Source organism: Xiphophorus hellerii, chromosome 13 (assembly GCF_003331165.1).
Source record: "Xiphophorus hellerii strain 12219 chromosome 13, Xiphophorus_hellerii-4.1, whole genome shotgun sequence".
Classification (NCBI taxonomy): Eukaryota; Metazoa; Chordata; class Actinopteri; order Cyprinodontiformes; family Poeciliidae; genus Xiphophorus; species Xiphophorus hellerii.
Window position 1 is genome coordinate 17,907,853 of NC_045684.1, and position 27,063 is coordinate 17,934,915.

The following is a 27,063-nucleotide window of genomic DNA, read 5'->3' on the forward strand; positions in this document are numbered from 1 at the left end:
GTGAGCTTATCCCCCAAGCTGTGACCGAGCTGATGGATGCATTATTATTTGTGCATTTGTCAAAGATTGCATTTTGACATGAGTCTGCGTGAGGAGTGTATGTTTTGTCAAGTAAATTTGTGCTTTCTGAGAATACGGATCAGCTCAGGGGAGCAATATTGTACGTGGGAGCAGCAGAAAAGTGAAGAAGAGGAAGAGACATTTGTCACCACCGGTGAGGGTTCCAACATGCCATCATGGTTATCCTGGTGGCCATCTGAGTTCTTCATGAAGTGAGAGATAGACTGAGTGCAATAACAAGAGCCAGACTGCACAGAGAGAAGAGACGGAGGGCAATCAGCTATCAGCTTGGACAGCATAGTCAGTCTTTCGCAATGTCGTTTTTAAATGCCAGTCTGTCCCCAAACAAATAACTAGCCCCTTAGGTTTTTCTTTTCTCTGTATGGCAGGCATGAAACGTGAATGAATCAGATTGAAAACAAAAGGAAAAAAAAAAAAAGTCCCCTCACTCCTTCTCCATTTTTTCTTCATTCACACTCGCTCAATCAATGTGTATACTTAGATTCTCTGGGGTGTTTTGTCTAAATGTTGTCACAAGGAGCTTACTTATTTCATACTCGGCTCCACTACTACCCTCCTCTTCTTTACACTTTTTTTTTTTTTTTTTTTTTACAAGTATCTTACTTGTAAAAAAACAAAAAAGTGCTCTGGAAAGAGCACTTTGATGAGTGCTGTTTCATTGTTTCCTTAACACAGTGAATTTCGTGTCAGACATGCCTTCCTGGTCATTTAGAGAGAGACAGAAAAGGCAAGGATGGCGATGTGTTACACCTCAGTGGAGCACTCGATTGTCTCTGGCTTCATTGATGGGGAACAAATAGCTGTAACGTCTTTACAATCGTATGTGTACTGACGGTAGCAGATGAGAGCATTTACTACTGCTGACAATACATTTGACAGGGTGGAGTTTTGACAAGGACCTTGTGTGTGAAATCAAGCAAGTTTTATTTTAGAAGTTATTGTGATTGTGTTGCCTGTACAAGGCTACGATAAACATTTCCTCTCCACTAATGTCTGCTTCACATGCATAAGAGCTTATTGTTCTCTCCTTCCCTTGCAGTGGTAACTAGCATTGACTGCCTTTGTAGAGTTTAGAGGATTACTGGGGTTTTGTACATTGAGAAATGGATAATCTTCCTCAGATCTGACCTATTGGCCGCCTTCTGCTGACTCTATAAGGCTTTATAAGACCAAGCATATGTTTCAGTGATTGCTGGATTCGGCCTGGTTTTCCCCTCCTGGCTGGGGAAGTGAAATCCACAGTAGAATGTATAATCCAAATTGAAATGAGAAGCAGCGAAGTGTTGGTTGGGGGGTAGGGGGACAAAGAAAACTTCAGTAATGACAATGCCAGGTTCTGTCATGCAAAGAAGTCCATCAGAGCAGAACACTATATCCAGGCGTATTTGTATCTTTTAAACTTTTTCATATTATGTCATGTTGCAGCTGCAGATTTTAATAAATTTTATTGATGCTAAATTTGCTCATCTAACACAGAAGCGCATGATTGTCCGAAGGTGGGAAAATTATACATGGTCTACCAAATCTGAAAAGTATGGCTGCATGTTCTCAAAACAATCATAAGACAGCATCTGAGTTAATTAGTAACTTTGAATTATACTAATACAGCAAAACAAGTTATCTGTCTAGGCTGTCTAGTAATGTAAATTACTGTGAATAATTTTACTGGGCTTTAAGTTCTTTGTTAGTAGCTTAAGTGAAGGACACCGAGTAACAGTTTGCTGAAGTTGATAGATTTTGTGAAATTTAAGAAACTAATATCAAAATTTCTGCTCATTCCATCATTCCATTGATGGGTGTAATGGAGCCTGTCAAAACATGCTCTGGCATTCACAGTGTGCCTACACAATGGCATAGAGTCAACAAATCATCAGCTAACTTAACAATGTATTTATATTTACCTCATTTTGATGTTTCCTATTTTTTTACAAGGGGTGTAGTTGACCAAAAGTGAAAAAAATACATTTTTTAAAACTACATCCACTCTCACCAGCAATGGAGTAAAGCAAGCAGTGAATGCAGCTGCTTGGTATAGAGAGCTGGTGAAACAAAGTTTTCTACAGGGAGAGAGGGGTTACATTACCAGATGATTAAACATGGTACAATTTAGCTGAAAATTCAGCATATATTAATAAAATCAACAAGTTAGCCATGCAACATATCAGAATTATGTGCTGTTATTGGAGGGGCTATATTGACTGGATTAGATTGTTGGGGGTTATAACCCCTAGTAACCTCCCCGCACCCCCCACCCTATAAAATGTGCTTGCTAACAGTGGCCAGTTTGAAAGTACATGCTGTGCATTTTTTTCCCCTGCAAATGTTGCTCGTTGTGATCATCTGTGCTGTGGTTATGAATAAATACAGTATGTGGGCAGAGCGTTCTGCCTCTGACAACATTGCAGCAGAGGCATAGAGACACCAGGTTTCTCAACTTGGTCTCGCTTTCTCTTTGTTGCTTCGGTCTCTCAGCATTTCTCTCTCATGTATGCATAATGCCAGGCCTCAGGTTGCTGATTTGGGGACAGTAATTGGTCATTAGGTGAAGGACAGGTGCAGCTGCCTCTTTTTGCAGCGTTAACAAGGCATTTCATCATGGTTAGCGGCTGCCGGTGCTCTGATCAGCCGTTGTTTTTATGACAATATCAGACACAAAAAATGCACATGCCCACAAACAGTACTGATAGTGACACTCTGGTGGTCTCCGCTGACTAATGCTGCATGCAGTGTTACATTAGAGGATTTGACTCCAAACAGCAGACAGCATTTTGTCTTCTAACATTTACAGCTAAATTTTGTTAACCATGGTGAGAGGGTCAGCTGACTGAACACATGAAATAAACACCCTACTTCTTAGGCTTGGAGCATTGGGTTGAGTTAATGATAAAAAAAAAGTAATAATAATGCAAAAATAATTTCATTTTCTGTGATTATAATTATAAAAGTTTTGTAAACTGTTCTATTTTGTATCCGTTTAAAAAAAAATCAGTTTTATCTTTCAACTTCCATTTAGTCTTGTTGACTGACAAGGCAAAGTCCAAAGAGGAGTTTTATACCACATGAGCGGACTCTATTTAATAAGTGGGTGAATTAGGAAGGCAGTTTGTTGAAACATCTGAAAAATGTCAGAATAAAAGGAACCCGAGCACAAATGAATGGCGCCCATTTTTATTTTCAAAGACATTTGTATGCTTCTTTTGCATTGGTCTACCATGAAAAATGCCAATAAAACTCTTTGTTGTGGAACATCACAAAATATGAAAAACATGCTAATACTTGCAGAAGTATTCACATGACATGAAAGACTGATTTATTCATGGGTTTTCACACTGTACTTTTATTTTCAGAAGAAGAACCTCGAACACTGAAGCAATCATGCATGCAGACCTCTAAGCATATTCTTTTTATGAGATTAAAAATATTTAATGCAAGCAATTTATCACGTACAACAGATAAACTGCTTTTTGCAACTGCATTCCAAGGACGCTTATGATTTATTTTCTATTTCTTCCAACTTATTGTGATTTATTATCAGAACAACAAAAGTCAATTGTTATCATATGATGATCAATTGGTGTTTATCTCACTGGCCTCTTGTAAAGGTCGCTGCAAATAAATTGTAGTCAGACGAAAGTTTAGAGGCGTATCTGGAAAAACAAAATCTTTGGTAAGTTGTCATAGCACTCAAGTGCTTTCAGCTTTCAGGAGCAGAGAAGCACAAGAGAAATGCCAGACTGGGCCCAAGATCTTTACAAAAATAAAGATAGAAAATATTTTTCTTTTTGACTTAGAATTCTTGGTCACTTGAACTTCATTTCTTAGTTTTTGGATCAACGTTACAGTGTTATACACCTGTCTTGAGTTTCCATTTTCAGGTTCATCCACCATCACTCCCCTCAACAAACCCTTTCCTTTGCCATCTCACAACCAGTCAAATAGATTGCTATGGGCGTTAACCCCATTGATTTGCTCCAAATGGCTTCCAAATGCCAGGAGTTACATTTCAGACTAGGGGAGGGATAGAAATAAAGTGTTGTTGGATTTCTTGCCGATTTGCTGCAGAATTAAGTGATGTTTTGTAATACAGTGGCATTTTTTTACTAAATTATTTTGTTCATGCAGTTTTTAGGGTAAAGATATTTGTTTTTACATTGTGGAAAATACAGTTTAATAAATGTTGACACTAAAAATGCAATCTAAATATATTTATTGCATTCACTGGAAAAGATTATTCAAATTGTATTAAATTTAGTTGTTTTGAGAAATCAGAATGTTTAAGTATAAAGAAGTTTAAGTATAGAACTTTAATGAAAACGTGGATCTAAAAAAGGAGTATCTGAAATGTCAAACTGGGCATTTCAGATTCAGATTCCATTCAAACTAATGTCAGGGTTGGACTAGTTCTGATTGGTTATTATTTTCCTGGTGATCAGGTGGTGCCCCAATTGGTTATTTATAGTTATGAATAGATTAGAGGTTGCGCTAGACTTCTTTATTATCTGTCATTTTCACCAATGGTGTCAAAAAAATCCTATCATAATCTATTTTCACCCATCAAGTTTTAAATTGATAATGACATTTAATTGCATTTTATTTTCACTTTGTTTAAATATGAACAGATAACCTGCATCATATTATTATCAAGCTGAATATATTTAACTTTTTCTCTGCAGTGACAAAGTTTTGAAAGGTAACATTCCACCATTTCAAGTAATCAGAAGTCAGCAATACTCAGTTCCCTTATTTTCAAGAAAAGCACCTTGAAGTATCTTGTGTATGAATAACTACGCACACAAATTTACTTTGACTAGTTTTTTGGGGTTTTTTTTGCCTTTCATTACTCGTTTGCCACATGATTTTCCTGCTGACTTACACATAACAAATTCAGCTGTGCTCCATATGAAACATTATTGTTAAAGTTGGGCCTAAGTAACATTCTGTATAATTACAGAATGCAAAAGTGATGGGAGTTTTACGGTTTCAAAAATAACATCCGCAATGGCCTCCATGAAGTTTCTATCATAGAAAAAGTCCTTTAAGCAACGTTCTCCCAAATTCTTATTTTATATGGGTCTTGCTCTGAACAGCTCTTAGGTCGACTGTCCAGTGAGAACTAGAGACACAGTTTAGAAATCTGCATACCACATGTCAGATACTAATGGCTCATAACTGCTTTAAAATTGATCTTATATTTTAGTTTCAATTAGTTATATTTTCACTTTCTGAGCAGCTTTAGCAATTGTGCATTACATCTTGTTAGCCTCTGAATTTTAAAATACTTTTATGACTGTAGCAGAGAGCATGTTGATAATTGTGGCTTATGATCTAATGTCCTTACTCATGTCTTTCTATTTTGTTTCCCTGTCCTTCCTCTGTCCTTACTTTGAGTATCTTCTCTCCTCTTCATACTTTTTTTCCCTTCTGAGCTTCTTTCACCTCGAGGTTTTCTGTTTGAATTCTGCCTATTCAAACCTCTACAGCATCTCTCTAGCTGAATAACTATTGATCAGAGTTGGAGTGGTTATGCTACCTAATGAGAGACTAAATATAGCAATCGCTGCAACGGGCCTGCTGCGGCATCCTGGCTCATCTGCTGCTCAAAGTGTGAATAGTCACACCGTTGGCATGACAACACAGCGGTCAAGGCTTTATGAGCAGTCACAACAGATTGTGTGCTTGTGTGCAAGTTTGTGGGCAAATGTAGATGGGGATGAATGAAGCAAATGGGAACAAAATACAATATTCCGTAAGGAGAGTCCTTAAGAAAGTCCATACTTGTTTGGATGGTTGGACATTATTACTGGAATATGATGCTGCTTTTTTATGCCTTCTTTACTACATTTCACATAATCATGAAATTATTGTTGAGTCAATGACTGGATAAAAACATAATAGCATAAACCATTTTCCACCTACATCCCATTGTTACGTTGTAAGTAAATTGGCTTAAACCTACATCACTGAGACTTATTGTTTTCACTTTGACAAGTTTAGCTGCCCACACTTCTTTGTTGCATGGTAACCAATTGAGTCACAATCCCTCAATACCAGCCCACCTTGTCCCAGCCAGCTGGAGAAAAAAATTGAAGAATAAGCATGTGCTAATGGGATATCTTCTTTAATAGCCTACTGTTTCATTTAGCTGTGTGGCCACGATAAGGACTACCCACTGTGTCTAATCACATCTTCTCTCTCTCATTTCACCTGAGGCACATCTGCAATCAAGTCTATTTTTGACCAGCACTACTGCATGCTTTGCTCTGCTGGGATTCAGAAAGGAAAAGCATCTATGTGCATGTACCATGGTTAAAAATACATTCACCTCACAAAAGTTTGAAATGGCGACTAAACATCAATCTGAGAACGAGGAGGCGAATATAATATGAAAGAGTTCTTATATGTGTATATGCACAGAGTTGTTTTTTAAATAAGTACATACAAATTTAACTCTGAAAAGTGTGGCATGACAGTTCATCTGTGTGTAATTTAATGTTTAATTTAAAAATACAACTGTTTTATGTAGGCGTCTTTTTCTTTATTTAAGAAAATTAGTGAAGACATCAAACCATTAGGTAGGTACGAAGGCTGGTTATTTTCCTTCATTCTACGTAAGTCAAGATGACACAATTTTATGTTACTGTATCCTAAAATTCCAAGAAAACACATGAACAAGCTCACAGTTCAGTTACTTAGATATAAACTAATTTAATTTAATAACTGAATAATTCTGTTATCAGCTGGATCTGATTTGTTTCATATTCATTTCTGAATCTTAAGAGATTTTCTCCTCCAGAAAACATTTGTGATCCTTGTGTAATTGGTTACTACATCAACAGCTTGATGTAGTACTACATCAACAGCTTGATGTAGTACTACATCAACAGCTTGATGTAGTACTACATCAACAGCTTGATGTAGTAACCATCTAATGGTATTTAAATTGCCTCATCTGTTTTCTTCTCACATGTTAAAAAACTGATCGTGTCCACACAGGCAGGCTTTTGTTGGAGAAAAAGAAAAAAGAAAGAAGTGCATAATGCTACTTTTCAAAATTTTACAAAATATAAATATACCAGTAAAACCCACTAGAATACACTTGAGCACTGCTTTTGTGTGTCATAAAACACTTTTCAAAACAATCAATTATCGGTTTTCAAACCTCCAACAACGAGCGGCCCTGTTGGTTAGTGTTTTTATTCAGTCATGGCTAATAGCTATTACGGTAGAAAAACAAAACAAACACAAGCCCACTTGGCATTAATTTATGAACACATCCTGAATTAAGTGGTCAATTGGAAAAAGTGAGCAGGAAAGTGTTTCATGCTGATTGGTATATCATGGTAAACTCTGGATGTCGACTTAGAATCACAGCAATAACAGTTAGCAAACAATTATGTTACAATCAGTGGTAACTACACAATCTTTTTACATGTCTCCTCTGAATTTTCTTCCCCTCACACTCCTTCTTCTGGTTGCCATAGTAACATGACATGGCTGCATTATGTAGCACCGAAACAGTGGAGGGTTGAATTTAAAGCCTGTGAGCTAGATTGCTTTACTGGTGTTTTAGTGTACACACACACACACACCCACCCACCCACGCCCGCACACGCCGAAGTGCTTAAAGCAAATCTTAGCATTTATGCTGCTACTTACACTATTTAGAGTCTATGCCTATGCACAACATTTATCATTAATGAGTTGGCTGTGTTTATATTCTATTACTGGATTCTAAAATTTTTTCATTATTTTGGGACTAAATGGATCAACATATGCTTATGTCTGACCCTCTTGGCTGAGATGTAATCAAAAGCAAACTTAACACGGCAGTTAGACCACCGAAATTAGGATGATTAAAATAAAATTAGTTTTACTTTTCCTCATTGCTTTTGTTTTCAACACTGAAATATTGTTTCAAGGCACAAAATGTGTGATGAATACTTTTGATCCATGTTAGTGACGTGATTCAGATCAAACTCTGATGCAGTGTGATCTGATTACACTCAGAATTAAATGCATCTAACTGGATGAGAGGAGGGCACATTTTCTGAAAACTAAAGCTACATTTCATCATAGTTTGAATTACTGTTTTTGTCATAAAGTCTAATCAAAATCTTTCTTTTTTTCCCCCTCCTTCTGTTCCTCTAACTCCCCCACCCCTACTTTCACTCTCCACTATATCTGTCTGTGTCTGCAGTGTGACAATGCTAAAGGACTGAGGGCCTTTTTTGATGCCATATGCTACGGTCCCAAACATCTGATGATCTTCGGAGGTGTATGCCCTTCTGTGACCTCCATTATTGCAGAGTCTTTGGAGGGCTGGAATCTGGTTCAGGTAGGGGTTTGTTGTGTATGTGAGCACACATAATGTGCGTGTGTGTGTGTGTGCCGGGGTGTACAGTTGATACATCCCGTCACATAGCATGTTACTTAATAATATACTTCTGTGAGTCTACCTATTACAAGACTTTACACAGTAAAGTTCAGCATTTTTTTATATTCCTGCTTAAGAAAACTCACACACAAAATGTTTGGGTCAGCTGCTTATACCTGCCTTTAACATTCAAACTAGGTTTTGGAGAACAATTGGAATTAAGATGACTTTCCAACAGGAGATTTAAAAAATCTCAGTGTGTGGTGTAAACGTGTGGACTAGACGCCGAGTTATTAGAAGAAATTGTGACATAAGCTCAACAGTTTAGTACTGGGTTTTACTTTCTTGCCTTCATTCTTTGTGGCATAGACTGAACAAGGTTCAGTCTATGGAAACATTCCTCTTCAGTTTTGGTCCACATTGACAAAACTGAAGAGCATCAGTTTGAGTTGCATATTGTTGCACTGCATATCTGCAATGCAAGTCTCCCATTTTGTCACATCTTAAACTTGCTGTAGTGAATTGAAGTCTAGTACAGCGCACTAACTGTTTGAAAGACCAGTTTGAGACGTTTTAAGTTTTATGACAGAGTGCATCATTGTGTTGGAAGGATCCATCTGAAGATGAATAAAATGCTTGGGTCGAGCTCCGTTGTTCAAACCTTAATGTATAAACTTTAAGAGAGCTCAAGGCTTCTCTCCTTTTGCAATTTTTCAAAAATGTTGGCTTGACTTTTTAATATATTTTTTCCTTACAGTTTCCAAATGCTGTTGCATACACAGCTAATATTTGAAAACTGGCTTAGAGGGTGTTTTGGCACAAGCTTGAACTAGATCTGTTGAGCTAATTACCTACTTTCACATTTTGCTACTCATTTACACCAGCTTCTGATATTGGCATTTATGGGTTTTAGTTCAGTGCAGCATTAAGACTGCACACTTGGCAAATTAAAAACCTTTAATTCTTGCATTTTGCAAACTTTTGACCCCTGGAGTTATGGCTCCCCGTGTCTTTGAATCTGCTCTGTATGTACCAGAGAGGGAAACTGCCTCTTTCCAAATAAATCATTTAATTTGTTGTAAACCTTACAAAGGTTATCGAGCGTAGATAAGGAAGGAGGACGCTTGTGCTTGTAAGAGAGAGCATAATTGAAGAGCCTGCATTTTGAACTGAATGTCACATAACGTTTTACATTTCTCCTGCTTGCAGTTACCTTCAGTCTACTTCTCTTCATATTGCTCTTTGCTCGCTATCTTGTACAGGTCTCTTAAGAGGGAAAATATCAACAAGGAAAGGTGATAAAAGTTGGGTATTTTTTTGTCTGTCTTCATTTTTTTCTCAGTGGTAATACCAGTCTACATAGAAGGTTCAAGTTATGACTAGTTTGAGGTGTTAGACTTGTATGTGTGTTTGCTCCACTCTCAGATTTTATTAGTTTGTTTGAGAATGATACCTCTGAGAGCAGCAGTGGCACTTTTTTGCTTTAAAGAACACACTGTTTGGAGCAATTTGTTCTCCAGAGCACTTTACCCAGTAAGGTCTTCTTTGCTATCAATACAAATACTGACACCAACAAATTGAGGCCAGCCTTTTCCCAAAATACACATTGTGTGGCTGTCTCAGCACATTGCACCAAGTGATTTGGTGAAACCAGAGTTGCATGCTAATGGCTACCAAGATAAAAGAGTTTCGCAGAACCTTGCAAAAAGAATTCATGTATTCGATCTTTCTACATTTTTTCCCCCATTAACAGTGCAAGCTATTTTCTGCTGTCGCAACAATACAACTACAAATTCCTTTGGAATTTATTGAACATTTAATGATATGGACACATGCCAAGTATGGCATCATTGCAGAGTATGAAAGTATCCAATATGAAATCAGGAAGATGGTCCTTAAAGATGAACTGCTAAATAAATGTCTTAGGAAGCAGAAACCTAGTGTGTAAGATGAAGACCAGGAGGAAAGATCAAGTAGAAAAAAACCTTTGCATTGCCTGTATCACCTGCTGGTACTGGAATTGGCAGACATTGCGAAGTCCTACAAATGACTAGATAAGACTGTACCAAGGGATTGGGCAAAATCAATAATCACAGCAGCACAAGAGCAATAGAGGCCAGGGTATACCACACCTAACAAGACCCAACATGCAGGTTGGGCAAAGATGCCCATGAAACAGTCCAGAACTTAGTACCTGGATACCGGCAGGTAAAGCATACACATAAGCACGTGCTTTGAATATTGTACCGGAATATTTTGCTAAGAATGTGCTGGACGTCCCACAGTCACAGAGGGAGACTCCACCAAGAATGGCAAAGCTAAGATTCTTTCTAATCTAGACTGATAAGCAGGTAATGGTTAACCAACTGAACATTGGGTTAGTACACAAAACAAAATGGAGATTAATGCTACAAGGTTTACACTTAATTAATTGCATCTCTTCGATGCAACTCAACTTTTAGATTGCTAAAATAACATAGCAAAATCTGATTGATCAACAAGTAAATTTCAAATATCCTTTCTTTTTTGTATTTCATGAATTCAATGCAATTAGTAAATTCATAGTACATTAATTAGTACATCTGAACATATCTTTTTAGTAGAGAGACTTGTATTCCCAACTTTGACATCAGATACAGTTTTAAGAGATTATAATAGCTTCAAGCTACAATAATGTCCCTGTTTTAAGGAGAGAAAGAAAAAAGAATAGCCTGTCTGAACCATATGCCAGAAGGTGAGATAAGTGGATCTTGCACCCCGCAGCTTCATTGTTTTTCTCCTGTTTTGTTGTAATCAAGTTTTAAAGTTTCTATCAAATTTCTTACAAAAATTGTGATTTTTGTTTTCCATGGTGATTCAATCAGCCACACTTAATAAGCTCATCATTACCACATCAAAACAGAAAGCTGGCAGACGTTATCTACAGAATATATAGCTGAGAGCAGCCACTAAAGAAAATAAAGAAGGGGAAAATTAATCATTCAGTCATAAAAATAGTTTCAATTAGTGGTGGTACCTAACGAAGTACCAGGCTCAACTAAAATAAACTCATATTCCATTATCTTCACGAAGGCATGAGTTCGCCTCTGGATGCAAATAAAATCGTTATTCTTGTGAATGTGTTTTAGAAGGCCAATGTAGTTAAAAAAATAGCTTAATTGGCAAGTAGTAGACAACAAGGGCATTGAAATAAGCATGATTTTTAGCTATAGTATCATTAGTTGTCTGTTACTCCAAGAGAAATAGGCAAAAAATAATTTCATAATTAGGAGCCTGTATCAAGCAAGCCATGTTTCTTCCACATGAAGACATTTTATCCATTTTAAACTTTAAACCATTAATCCAATTAAAGAAAATTATGTTTCCTTCCGTGGAGATCATTTTTATTTTGTCTTCTATTTTGTTCTTTTCTTGGCTGCAAAAGTTGGCTCTCTTTTTCTCTGGGGGTTTGATTACGGAGATGTAACCTCATAAGGTTGAATTATTTGGGTAACACAAGCTTATAGTCTCATAATGACTGGTTAAATGTCACCAGCTGATTTTGTAAAACCTATGTGAAATAACACATGTAGCTCCTTTTTATACATTATCTATAAGTATTAGTCACCGGCCAGGAAGTAGAGTGGGTATTGTAAATTTAACATATTTGTTAAAAGAGTCACCGTGTTGTGATTCTATAGTATGAGACAAATAACTTGTGGAAAGATTGGGCTCCTCCACCCTATCTCAGTGCTACTTTAGTGGTCTGAAGAAATGCATCACTCCCTGTTACAAAAAAAAAAGTTTATTCACCATCATTGGTAGCCATGCTAACTAGCCTTAGCATTCATGACAGGCTCTGTTCTGGTGAACCAGCTGTAGCATAGCAGAAAAAAGAGGGAGGGTGTGAGCAGTGCATACATGAGCACGATTGACAGCGCTAAGACCCTGCTCCTTGCTCTGATTGGTTGTTTCTGACCAGGTGTTGTATTTCTGTAGAAAACAGCAGGACCATGGATTTTTTTTTTTTCAAAAATCATCTGTCTCATATTATACTGTAACAACATAGTGATAGTTTTAACAAATTTGTAAAAAACATTTTTTTTTTTAAATAAAAGTTATGTCCTTTAACACTTTTTAACTTGCCAGGAATAACGAGGGAAATACTGAGTTTTATTTAAGTTGAATTTAGTGACAAAACTGGTTTAGCATCATTTGCCTTGGAATAAAACTTTAAAAAAAACTTTATCAATCAATCAATCAAATGTAATTTGTATAGCACATTTCAGCAGCAAGGCATTTCAAAGTGCTTTACATCATATCAAACACAGAAACACAATGCAACATAGAATCAACAATCAAAACACGACATTAAGTCAGGTTCCATCAATAAATTTGTAATTGATTACGTTTCAAATACAATCCTAAACAGGTGGGTTTTTAGTCGAGTTTGCATCCATAAAGGTTTACCTGTTACACTCCTACTGTGTTATACGGAACAAAATACCTATTGCTATTTTTATTCCCAATCACGCTCACAAACACACATTTTAAAACGATGTAGACAGCATTTTAATGCTGCATTGACCCTTAGTATAATTCATCTTTTTGAAACCACTGAACAAAGACACTGACATTTTCAAGGAGGAATAGCTGAATGCATCCTTTTAGCACATTTTGCCCAACATCTGGACAGAGATCTAATGTTTACCTGTATGTGGGGCTCATTTTTCTTGTGTGCTGGCTGTATTGATTGTTGTAGCCTCATTAAATCAGGCAGTTTAGAGACAGACCTGCATCCCCAGAAACTATTGCAGTTTTCTGGGTTTTTAAACGCTCACTATCTTGAGGGTCTTCTTTTCCTCCCAATTTTCTTTCTCACTCTGCCTGAGTGCTACATTGGATGCTTCAATAAAACATGTAATGCCTAGCACTGCAGTATTCTGCCTCACTTATGTCAAATCCTCATGTGTACCATATCAATATTTCATCACTTCCAAAGTTTAGGATAAAATCTCTGTGCAGCGCAGAGCCAGATCCTTATTTTGAGTGTATCCTAGGTACATGAGAAACAAATTTAATTAGGCTGCTTTTTTTTAACCATGAAAATAAATTATATCACTGCTGCTTTATTACAAATATTGATCAAAAACGAAATAATATATTTTATATGTTATGTTTCAATGATTTATTGTATCTAATTCTGAGCATCCATCAGTACTTTCCTTTTTGAAAAAAACCCTGGACCCGTGTCACCCTAATGAAAATATGCATATGCAGGTAGCACCCAAAATATTTTTATTTTTAATTTTTTGCTTTTGTTCAGAAATGGTTAGCAAATTTTGCCCCACAACATAGAATCCATTGATACAATATCCATCTGCTTCCTGTCATTGCTAAAGAGTCCTGTAATGTTTACACTTGCTTATAATTGGTTGAACAGATTAACCTGCCATCTTCCAGATTCTGAAAAAGGCACACAAGGATTAAACAGAATTTTGAGATTCCATAGTTTTCTTTCCAATGTCTTGGCTGACATCTTTAGATTTTGCTGTGATGTCTAAAAATGACGCTGCACATTTACAGTGTCACCTTAAAATACATTCCCTGGTGTGCCTTCAATTAAATAAGAAGCTTACAAAGCCATGACATCACCATCTGAGCTGTTTAAAGGCAAACTAATCTTAATTTATGCAAACTTCTGAATTTTGAGGGAATAAATAAAAAAATCAACTCTTTGATAGTTTCACTGTTGTTTATTTATTTTACCGAGGCAACGTTTTAGAGCAAATTGATTAATTGTGCCCCCATTTCTCACAGTTTGCATGTTACAACTTTTACAGTCCTCTGATTGTTGAGTATGGTAGTTCCTGGAGCAGCAAGGTGATGTTCTTGCAGTTTTGAGTGCAGCCTCTGTGTCTAATCTTAGGACTTTGAGCTCACTGCCCAGATAACGTTTCCTCTTTGGCAGTTCTTTACTTGCCTTATTAGTGGTAGAAAACCATATTTATATTTTCCCATCTGTAATCAGAGGCAAAATGCTCATACCTGCTGCACTTAATAGGTGCCTTTTGCATGTATTTGCATACTAAGTGAAGCGCTGAAAAAGAGCAGATAGCAATATTTAGAGCTGAGGGTCAGCACAGCTAAGCAATGAATTACACACCTTTACTCTCCAGTGTGCACTCAGAATGATTTTTAGTGTCCTCTCTGATTTTAGTCTGCTCTGTCTCCTTTTATAAACAGCCTTGATATTGCCTTTTTTGTTCAACTCTGACGTCCAGGTGAAAAATAGAATCATTCCAGTTGACTTCTTGCTGAGCTGGTCTCTGAAGATTTGATGATAAACCATTTATCTTCATATTTGCTTTACTGCTGCTTGTGTTTTTGCTGACCATAAGGTCCACTCTTGGGGATTAATTACTGACTCTCTCTCATTTCGCTCTGATTGTAGCTTTGGGAAAAGTCAGGATTCTTAAGGCTGCCAGTTAAGCCACATTTTTTAGTTTCTGAAAGTTTATTACTGTCACCAAAGGGAAGCAGAAGGCAGGATCCCTCTTCTTGTGTTAGTCATTTTAGGTCTATTTTGATAAAGTACTTTGCTATCAGTAATGTTTAAACTTTAAATCATATTCTAGTTTTAAACACAAAAGTGTGACAATGCAAAAAAAATAAAAAGTCCATTGGTATTTAACACTGAACAAAGATAAATAACCCTGCTTTACAGACAAATGTGGGAAAAATAAAATCAATGTCTACTTCAATATGTCTTGATGCCCCATGGCACAAACAGATGTAAAAAAAAAACAAAAAAAACAATTATGTTTCATTGTGCATCATTGAAACAGTTATTTTTCTCATCTATGCCTCCACACTTGTAGAATACACCAGCGTGTAGTAGGAGAGTTCACGCTCTCTGTTGTGCCCCGTTCACAGTTCTGAATACACGCAATCTGACAGGAAACACAGTCATTTGCTAATTACCAACATTTGTTGAATGCATCCCGTTAACATGTTGCAACCGTCAGCGTCACATATTGAATAAACACGCTTCTTCGAAGCCACTAATAAAAACGAGGGCTTTCGAAGAATCTCACGCTGCTTTGGTTCTTCCTTTTGAAGTGGAAACAATGACTATAAAACAGCTTCTTAACCCTGTACAGACTCTTTCGACACCAAAGTCTATGAACAAAATTCAAAAGGAATCCAACATGAGAACATACTAATTTCCACCCTTGCATTCGAATGTTATTATTCAGGAGCTTTCAGAAAGGGGAGAAAGTGGGTCGTATGCTGATAATGTTGGAGGTACCTACTGGTCACCATCAACAATAAAATAGACATATTAGCAACCTATTTTTGTTTATTTTGAATAGAGATTAATTACAGAGTACTCCTTTGAAGGTTAAGATACACTCTTACATCTATGATCTATTTCCATTGCCTCTTTTCTCTTTGGGGGGTCTTCAGCTTTGATTTAACTTATTTAGGTCATAAGTTTCACAGGTCTTTGAAGCACAAGCTGTGTGTATACTTCAAGATGAAGCTGCAGCTTCTAGCAAAAAAAGACGCAAGTAGATGTTGCTATTTTTAGCTATTTGACAATTAGTGGTAGAAGTAAGTCAACAATTTTCTAAAGAAAGTTTAAGAGCTTTTATGAGGCTACATCACATTTCTTTTCATGTATTGGCTTCATTATTTCAGAACGTGGATATTAAACATTTCAAACCAATTATAGAAACTGGAAAAAAATAAAAAATAAAAATCTCCACCAAATTTAGCCCAGATGTCAATGGATCATTTAGACATTGTACTTTCACAAAACAAATCCCTCGCTGGGATTATAGTGGGGAAAAAGGTCGATGCGACTCAAACATATTGACCAGTACATACTACATCCAGAAAATATAAAAACAGTATAAAATAAGCTTGAAAAAGTCAAGTCAAACACTTCCTGCTCTCTCTGCCTGGTGTGGGAATCAAGCCACTTTTGATTAGATTTTTCCTCTATAATTTGTCTCCTAAAAATGATATTAAACTGTTATATTAAACAATGGAAATGAATGGAGTGAGACTCATATTTCAAAGTAAGAAATGGAGTGTTTCTTCAAGACTTCTTGTTGGGATGGCCGACGACACTACATAAAAAAAATAATAATCAAAACTGAAGCCAACACCACTGTTAAAGCTTTTCAATAGGAACATTTTATTACATTGGGGGAAAATAAAACAGAAATTGAGCAACCTACAAGAAAAAATAAGAACACTGCAACTGGTTGCCCATCGTTACAAAAAGGCCAATTTCTTATCTTTAAGCCTCAATTTGAACCTGTCATAGTTCAATATGTAAATTATATATTTTTTTATTTTGACACTGAACATAGACTCTTTAAAAGTACAAAGTTTGTCATTTTAAACCTGACGGGTTTTAGCCCAAAAGTAAAAAGTAGTTTATTCCATACCGATATTAAAACAATGAAATTTGTAAATAATTGCAAATTTAAAATGATTTAAACTATGTCGACAATTACAAGGGCTGACCAGCAGGGGAAGTGGAAGGAAGATTTTTAGAAATAAAACAGGAAATAAGGCCCAACTGAAAGACACTGTTTAAAAAGCCATGAACAAACCATCAACTACAAAAATGCTTCTGTGTAGCTGATCTGTGTATGTAAGACTTTTGAAACAACCGTTTTGTAAAGTGATCCCAAAGAAATGTTCCCCTCAGTTTTATTTAAACAGGTAGTAAGGGAGGGTCATTGAGTTTTATTCACAATAATTTTTGCAGGATACTAATAAATATGCATTTTGATTGATTTACTAATCATGCTTTATAGAAGGAAAACAGGGTATCTCTTGTAGGTAGTTTTTGCATTTTTTGATTAATAAGCCATCATTGGTTTTTTTTTCTTCTGTTTTTGGAATTGGCAAACAAAAATTAAAAACATAAAATTGGCTGATTGGTATCAAGAGTTGCAAGATGAAATTGCATACAAAAGGGTTTTTTGTGTGTTCTTACTATATTACAGCACGTTTAAAATTAATTTAGCCATTTTTTAAAGCTTCCAGTAAGTCTGGAAAAAAAAATCCCAAAGATCTCTGTTCTCCGATTACCTTCCTCTCCTTTTGAATGTTTTTTTTTTTTCTAAGATGGGGACATTTAGAACCTCATTGAACTTAGAATTTGTGTAGGAAATGTGCTGCTCTGTGGCTGGTGTTTGGAGCATCCTTTGAAACTCTATCAAAAACAAGGGCTTGCTGAGCAATTGGACATCAAAGAAGACCCAGCTCCATTACAGGCCATTAAAACCATAACGGCTGCTTGGAAAGATTGAAGCGTAGAGGATCGATAAAGGGCAGTTTAACTGTCTGACACAGCTCACTAATATCTGAAGCATCATCTCCCATTCAGAGGCAGCCAAAGGAGGAAAGAGGAAGGGGGGGGAAAGAGGGCGAGAGAGGACAAACTTGGAGGGCGAGAGAGGATATGGAAAGAAAGACTCTTATTACAAAGTGCTTTTGATCTCCTATTGCTGCTCTTTGTCTTCTTCTCCCACCCATCCCTCATATACTGTAGTCTTGTGTGGGGATGATATAACATAACCTAATTTCACAGTAGGTTGATTAGCATTTTGGATCATTCAAACCCTACAAACAGAACACGTGGTGCAACTAAATTGAAAGATAAGCATTACACTCAGAAATTACCCCTGAAACACATTCTCTAACTTGATAAAAATCTTCAACAATAAAAAATGCATGTGCTTTGATTTGAAGGCTTTAGAGCCAAATTAAATCTCTTGGCAGCAAGAAAATAAATAAGAACATAAGTGACGACTCAATCTGCATTAAAAAACCTGATTTATGCCTGCTCAGAACATCCAGTTGCATATGTCTTCAAACTGAGGAAGAGATGTATTTGACAAACACCAAAAAATTTTCTCCAACTTCTTTCTCTACTTAATATATTCTCTCTGTGCTGCCAGTTTCTGCCCATCCTTTCTCCCCGTTTTATCTTCTTTCACTTTATCTGGGCATCTGGATGTGGAAACTCTATGTCTGTTTGAGAATAATAGCAAGCTATATTATTTAATTCCCTATTGTAGTCATTGAATCCCAAAGATACAGTTCAGATGAGTAGTTTACATACACTCATCAACATGATATTTGAGCTGCTCTTTTACGTTTTGAACACAGGAATTGAGTTCACAAATTTTAATTTATTTGTGGATCTTCTTAAATTTACACAGATAAAATTTTACATGTAGGCTGAAATGTATATAACTGTATCTGAATAAATCATTTGACTGAAATATTTTATTTAGCTAAATTCAAAAAGTAAATGATATAGATTCATTGCACATGACTGATTCTTCAAGTGTTTAATTTTGTTCACTTAAAAATACATAAATGAGTTATTTATCTGTAACATGAAAAAATATTTAGAGGAGACAAGTTGATGCTATATCTTTCTGCACTGTTTGATCTCATTAAAAAAATTAGAGTTGGCAGGTCAAAGAATAAATTGCGTCTGTTATCCTCAAATAAATATTGATAATTCCATAAATCCTATTTTTTTCGTCTCTATTGTCAGAGTATAAAGTACACAATTCTAAAAAATTCCAAAAGATTGTTGATCCCTCAGAGGTTTATGTTGATCTAGATTCTCAGTCACGATAATCTTAGGAGTTGTGCCAGATACTTTAAAATCTAACTTTCTGGACTGAAGAAGCCTGTTGGTTGAGAAGTGAAACATCTTCAAGATAACAAGAAAAGGCCAGTGGCTTTCAATCAAAAATCCCAGCATTCCAAGGTTTAACATAGTTCTGTATTGTTGGTTGGTACACTGCGGTAGAGGGGAAGCTGGACTGTTCCTGTGGAGAGAGTGCATATGGCGAGAACCTCTGTCTTTGGAGTGGAAACAACATTCCAGTTTTAAAATGTGTTATTGAAAAAGAAAAAAAAAGTATTGATGGATAAGGAAGCACATATTTTCCTTTATTATTTTGCTTTTCTTTCTGATACAAATTACAAATGAGTAATGTGCATTTTCGACAACAAAACATCTGCTACTGTTGCAGTTCCACATTTTAAATGACTATCAAAGCTTTTCCTCCTTCAGTGAATCATTTGAAGGGGTGAATCATTCAGTCATCTTTTACAACCTGTTGTGCATTAAAAATAACCACATCACTTGCAGAAATGAAGTCAATGATGTGATTTCTCACTGATAGAATGAAATACTGTTGTAGCTTTAAAGAAGCTACAACAAGTCTGATCAATATACTCTGATCAGACATAGAGCGTAATGTGAGGAAATACGTTTCCCTTTTTGTGTTTTTATCGCTCCTGCTGTGTTTACGATGTGAAGTCATTATTTACATGTACAGCGAGGACAGCTGTTACCTGATAAGCCTGCTTGATGGACATGTTGAGACCAGAATATTATTATTGCTTTCATGGGACACTAAAATGGAGCAAAAAGAGGTGCAAATGTCTAAAAAAACTAGGTTGATACCACATGCAGCACAATGTTTGCAGATGACAGCATCAGTGTTTTAAAATGCTTATTTAAAAATGTTTTTTTTTTTTTTTAATGAAAACATCAGTCCAACAGCTTCACTCTTCTTGAATCACAAATCCCAGTGCCAGTTGGTGGAGTCTTTGAACAGCCGTGACAAACGGCCTCAGTCTTGGGAAGACAAACACTTATTCACATACATAAATAAAAAAAACAAAACATGTATGGGTAGAAAGGCAGAAATAGATATGTGATAGAGCAGTTTAAGTGCAGATATTCTTAATTTTTAAATGCATGTTGCATTTTCTTAACACGATCTCATAGTGATTTGTAGCTTACTTATTTTAATCTTTGTTTTGATGACTTCAGTAATAAGTGGAATTTCCTTAAAGGACTTGTGACATTGAAAAAAATCACCACATTTTTCCCAAGGGTCAGTTTCCACTTTGCTCTAAATATGTTCAAATTTATAGTGCCAAACAAATGCATCTCTTCCGTATTATTAATGTGGGATGATCCTGTTTTTTTTGGCAATTTGCTTATCTCAGTAGTTTGGGATGATAAGTCAAGTCCAGCTTCCTTGCCTGTCATCAATTCGACTTATTCTTCCACATGTTCAAACACAGTCTTTATCCCTGCTGGCACCCTAAATAAAGTTGGTGTGTATTAATAAAGTCAAAGGTTGAGACTTTAGGAACACAGTTTGTTCTAGAATTTGTACTATGCGTTGATTTAATGAAAATAAAAATCAGTATAAAGGAGAATCATTTAATTTTGATATTATGTAGTACATATTTTGTTTGGGAACATACAGAGGGAACTGCTATATTTGTTAAAACTATGGCTAAGCATTTGGCACAAAGAACTCCTTTGTACTATTTACAGTAGACGATTTTTATACTTTCAGGGTCCAAACGAACACTGAATTTTTAAAAATAAGTCACAACATTCTTTGTGTTGCATTTTGTTTTCACAATGCTGCATTTGTCAAAGTATTTAAATTTTTTTCTAAAGTTGAAGCATCGCATTTTAAATGGAAATTAGTGTCAGAAGATTCTTAATGTGATGCAACAGTACAAGTTGTTAATGTTTTTAACACAACCACTTGGCTGTTACATTAATATCACAGGCTAAGTAATAACCCTAATTGTCATGTTACATTGATGACTGTGTGTTGATGTAGTATGAGTGATCACATAGCAAAGATCAAATGCAAGAGAGGAAACAAAACAACACATTAACCTGTAACTTAAACTGAAGAGGAATATTTTTTTGCTAGAGTAGAAGTAGCAGCTTTTAATCATATATTCTTATAGCTATATAGTTATAATGAACAGAACATCTGGCACCCCATTCACATAAGACTAAGACTGTATGATAACATTAATAATCAGCCAACATATAGATGGTCTCAGTAGGCACTTATAAAGAGGTCTTTTAAAGTACATCAAGATCTCTGTGCACAAAATCTTTGTGGTCAGTTTGTTATGGTCAAGTGGCAGCAAATCTGGAGCCTGGTAGCACCAATGGTATCTTATCCCCGATTTGTTCCTGGTGCACACTTGCAAAGCTGAGCCTTCAGAGTATTTGTAGCAAGAGGTAAATAATTTTGTGTTTTGTTGTTATTTTTTTGTCACTGTGTCTGTTGTACTGATAGCATCACAGCTCTGGCTGCAACTAAAAGGATCTTACCATGCACTGAAACAAAAATTCAAGTCACTGGTGTTAAACCAAGGCTACTTGTAAATAGAAATTGGCATGTGGAACACATTTTTAAGTGTTATCGGTTACAGACACCAAATAGCCCACACAGGCAAATTGCTGGGCCACTGTAGAAAGTTGTAGGTTTTATCAAGAAGGTCAAATGGATAATATATTTTACATATATCCTCATATTTAGCCGTGATGAGGGCGGAGAACTATGATTAATCTTATGATTAACTATATACTTTTTGTATTTTATATAACTTTATTTACTCAGGTTAGTTCCATTTAGATCAGAGATCTCTATTAGGAGGGAGACCTGGCTAAGACCGCAGTAGCATAATTACAACAAAAACAAACATTAAAATTTTGTCACAGAAAACACACAGTGTGAGACAGTGTACTGCAAAGATATCATATTTTTATATCTGAGATTGTGACATCCATATTAAAGAGACAAGTACACAATGAGGGATAAGAGGATAAGAGGACCACAGTTGGTAATAAATTTCGACACATGCAAAGATTATGGAGTAAAGTGTTCATACACAAGCCATCAAGCAGAAGCAGGACTTCAGAACTTGTCTTTAGTAAAATCCTGCAAGAATTTTCAGGATTTTTTAAACAAACTGATTATGCTTCTTAAAAGTCAAATGATCATCAATTCATATTCCTAGATGTTTAAAAGTAGACTATTTGCTTTCTACTTCTACTTAACATTTTCTCATTCCATGTAGATCTCGCAATTTTTGAAGCAGTGAAAAGCATACATTTTGCTAATAATACAGTGGGAGTATAATTTTTAAAAATAACCCCATATTTTAGTGTCTCTGTGTGATCAGTAATCTGTGAAAAAATATGCAAATATTTGTATTAAGAGTGCATGATTCCCTCTGACTGCACTGGGTGGGAAACGTTCTCAGAGCTCTGCGCCAGATAAAGATTATTGCAAAAAATGCGAGGCTGCCAGTGTCAGACTACTCCATATTCATAGAAAGATTACACAGATTGTTAGAAAACATGCTATTACAGATGTGATGGTCAAGAAAGCAGTTCATTGTATAAACTCAAAGGGTCATAGCTGCTATAAAACTGAAATGCTGTTTCCAAATTTGAAGCAATCCACCAACGTTCGATTTTGGGGATCCTGGGGATTTTAGTGAGACTTTAGGGCTGTCTTCATTCAGCAGGAATAGGTTTATTTAATAGACATTTAATGATTGAAATTTTGCAGTGGACTGAACAATGGCATCACTGGGTAACTTACTGTGAAATTTGTTAACTTGTAAATGTTTGGTCGTTCAGAGCAGCAGTGAGATCTAGACGGAAGGGTTCTGACCTTACCAGACAAAAACTATATATGTTTTATACATAAATGCCTGAGAAACATGGCACGGCTCGGTTTGAAATTTTAATTCAAACCTTTTAGTGGTGAGCTGGCAGGAGGACCCGAGAGACAGAGCTAGAAGAGCAGCACAGCTAGCTCATTAGAACTGAGTGGAATTTGTCTATCCCTGAATTGTCTCTCTCTTTTTCCACAAAGCATGCACACATCACATAAGTAGAGACTAAAACACACAGAGACACTCGGGTGGAGACGTGATTGCCTGCAGTGGCCAGAGAAATAGAAAAAGATTGCTAATACTCTTAAGATACACAACACACACACTCAGTTGAACGAATGCATTTATCTGACGAACACTAAACTCCATAAGTTGGCAGAAGAAAACAGAAAAGTGGGGCAGGATGTTCTTAAACACTGAGCAGTGACCGCACATATGGTCTGATTTTTTTTTTTTTTTTTGAGCAACACACAGTACCTACTGTAGGTAGATGCAGTGTAACACTGGGCCTTCATTTAAATGTATAACTACCCCTGTGGCACAAGAATTGATTGATGGAGTGTGATAAGTAATTGTACATCCAGATGCATGTGAACTGTTTGCTGTCATTTTGTCTTCTTTCAGCTGCTGTTATTTTGATTACTTCTGTCAGCTCCGATTTAATGATATGACTTTTAAATCTGTCAACTCAAATTTGATAAAAAAACCGGAACCCGTTTGATTTAATTTTATGTCCTTAGCTTCAGGTTTTTGTACTTGTTCAGAAAACTGTTATGATGTCTATGAAATACAATTAAGATGTGTCTTTAATTATTTGTAGAATTTGCAGAATAACTGCAACTTGTACCCAGGAAGAGGTTCAGCCTGTGCTATAAGTGCTTACTAAAAAGTACTGAAGCAGAGCTGTAATGAATGTACTAATACTTCAGGTTAATGTGCCAAGTTCAGCAGGGTCACAGGCTCGGTGAAGAAGCCTTGCCGGAGCTTGTAAAATATAGCGGCTGCTGTGATGCCTGCCAGATGGGAGGAGAGGAAGACATCCATTGTTTGGAATCAGATGCATCTTTAATGATGCATTCCGCCCTGCCCTTGTAGATAGAAAGGGAAATGCGGTTTGAAACTGGGTGAATGTGATCTGATGGGAAGTTTTCACCTCCAGATGACAGACTTCCTGAAGCAAAGGCTCAGTTACAAAGGAGATCAAAATGTTTTTTAAGAAGATCTTTACCTTATGAATGGCTTACTGACATTTGGCCTCAGTGTGTTGAATGAAATGTTCGTTGCCAGTAGATGGCAAGGCCTTATAAAGATCTCATTCAGTTATTGTGAGTCATTGAAAAGTTTTGTTTACTTTTCTATTTTTCTCTTTACAGAGTTCTCTTAAAAAATTAATAGACCAATTCTTTAGTTGAAGTGAGAAAGTTGAATATAGCAATCACTAGATTGTGCCAGATAAAAAGCTAATACCATTCTTTTTTCATTTCAACTGGTTGAAGAGGTTCAGTAAAGTCTAATCAGGTTGCCACAAATGGCAATTTGTGAAGAATGATTAGGTTCCCTATAGTTTCATCTCTAGTGCAACAAGATGAGTCACGAATTCTGATGGATTGTATAGAGATCACCAGTGTGTAGAATATTACTACAGTTCAGCAAGTAGAAAATGCCTTATTTCTGTCAGATTTTAACTTTTAGATTTTAGAAAAAAAATTTTATTAAGCCTAATTTAAAAGGTAGTTCTAAAGGTTCAAAACTTGAAAGGGTATTCATGACTGTTGACATTAAGTGTGGCTAGGTGGGTAATTGTACATAAAAGTCATATTGTACGATAATTTGCATCTACAAAACAGCATTGGCTGCCGTCACTCAGAGGCATTATTGTCATTTGTAATGCATAGTTTACACAACAGAGATGTAATGTGAGAGAATGATGAGGTGATAATTCTGTTCTCTTCCATCTTTTTCAGTGATGGATAATTTTAGATATAAGAAGCTGATGAAATTACATCACAAAGCAATATACATGGATGTATTATTAACTCAGCAGAGTTGCAATACAGTATGAAAGCACATAATGTCAAATCAGTTCATTTATTGTTTCTGATTTTATTGCATTTCCTGAAATTATTTCCTGCAGAGCCTTGAGTTGCATACTTCAGTAAATTCCATAAAAGATGTCATATTAGTTTTTTGTTTTAATTCGTAAAAAGTCATTATTAGGTAGACCAGCCCTAAAACACGTTTTAGACAATAAATACCCTTTCAGGTAAATGAGAGATGAAGAGAACACTGAAACTTTCAACCATTTGTATTTATAGTTATATTGTAGTTTAACTAAATTATTTAAATCTCAAGAGTGCGTTTGTCTCACACTTGGTGGGATTCCAAATTTTTTCCCCATTTTAGGTTAAATATAATATAATATATACTTTACAATACATTTGTAGTTCTATGAAATAGAACCCACAGTTTCTCAATTTGTTGACAAAGGAAATTATATTTGCTTCTGCAACAAGTATTAAAATATTTTTTCTTTATTTTGAATTACGCCTTGCTTGCAGATCTTTAGAGTACAGGACTTTGTTGAAAATGTGAAAATGATTGGCTGTTTTTGACCAGGAGCTCTGTATTTCTGCAGATTGAAATAGTAGCAATGTGAGAAGGTGAAGTAGCTAGATTTTTTTCTTTCACAGATTATTTATCTCATATTATACTGTTGATGGCATAGTGACCGTTTAAACTAATATGTAAGAAATATTTTTTGCATAGTACATCTTTTAGGTCTGTCAATTGAGTTTCAGTTTAATTGTGATGCTTTTCTTTTTTCAACTCCCAGTTGTATTCTCCAGTGATAGTTTTTCAAAGCTTCAGTTATACAGAAGATGGCATGAATTACTGCTTGGGTGTTTCCATATTTTTATGAAAATATTGCTGCCCTGGAATCTAGTATTTGTATAAATGACTTTTTTCTCCAAATGCTGATCACATTTATTAGTCACTTCTCGACTTGAGAAATCTCAAACCTTTTATCTGGTTTGTTTGATGGTATTTTGCCTGTCTAGCTTTATTTTATGCTCCTTTCCAAAATAGAAATCAATATAAAGCTCTAGATTACCTACTTCGACAATACAGAGCTAAAAATAAAATGGGTACTTAAGTTCTTAATCTCTGGAAACACTGTAAAAGGTTGTGAAGGAAGATGTGAGAAGTGGGATTTCCTTGGCTACGTTACCTGATATTTACCGCTCAATAGGTTAGCGCCATGGGGGTCACTGCTCCCTGTGGTGTAACGCTGTGCATTTTTAAAGAGACAGAACAGGCTAAGCAGCAGGATACCAGATGCCTCCCACAGCATTAGGAAAAGCACACAAACACAGCACTGCTGACCTTTCACTCAGATAAACACCATTAAATATGAAAAAGGACATAATTGAAAGTAACCACTGGCACTTTTTTCTTTTCACCCACACCACATAGGTGCATTAATACTGAAGAAAATCACAAGGCACCCAAACACCACTGAGCTCACCACTGATAATAGTCTTGACATTTCCAGTAGTGTCATTAGTACACATTGCAAACACCAGCCAAGCTTTTGATGGTGTGTAATATTTCCAACAAGACCCATTTCAAACATGTTCTATTGACACTTTAACCAGTGACTATTTTTTACTTAGTCTATAGATAAAAACCTGTGAGAACAACTACACACTGCATCCAATTGTTAATTTATTCACATCTTCCAAAGTTTACCAGGTGATGGTTTAAATTATAAGACATTTGACAACAGTCAGGTATATGTCATAAAAGCTCTGCACCAATACAACACAAAACAGAATAACTGATTGGATTGACTAACCATTGCAAATTCTAGCTTAAAGAACAGTTTCTGCAAAACAGCAAAAAATATTTTAATTCCCAACGACAAATCTTAACTTGTCTTATGGATTTTTTTTTTTTTTTTACAAGCGCTGAAGCTGATGCAGTTAACAAAAGCCCTCAAAGCTGCATTATGTATTTTTTTTTTATGAAGAACATGTTTTTCACATATTTATTAAAAGTGT

General features: G+C 35.9%; 1 protein-coding gene across 1 annotated transcript in view; it reads left to right on the forward strand.

The window, feature by feature from the left end:
- Nucleotides 1-27,063, forward strand: part of gabbr2 (gamma-aminobutyric acid (GABA) B receptor, 2) — a 189,751-nt gene that overhangs the window by 52,422 nt on the left and 110,266 nt on the right. Inside the window, exon 2 of the mRNA XM_032580308.1 lies at nt 8,279-8,416. Coding sequence (XP_032436199.1) covers nt 8,279-8,416 — 138 coding nt within the window. The remainder of the gene's footprint in view (nt 1-8,278; nt 8,417-27,063) is intronic.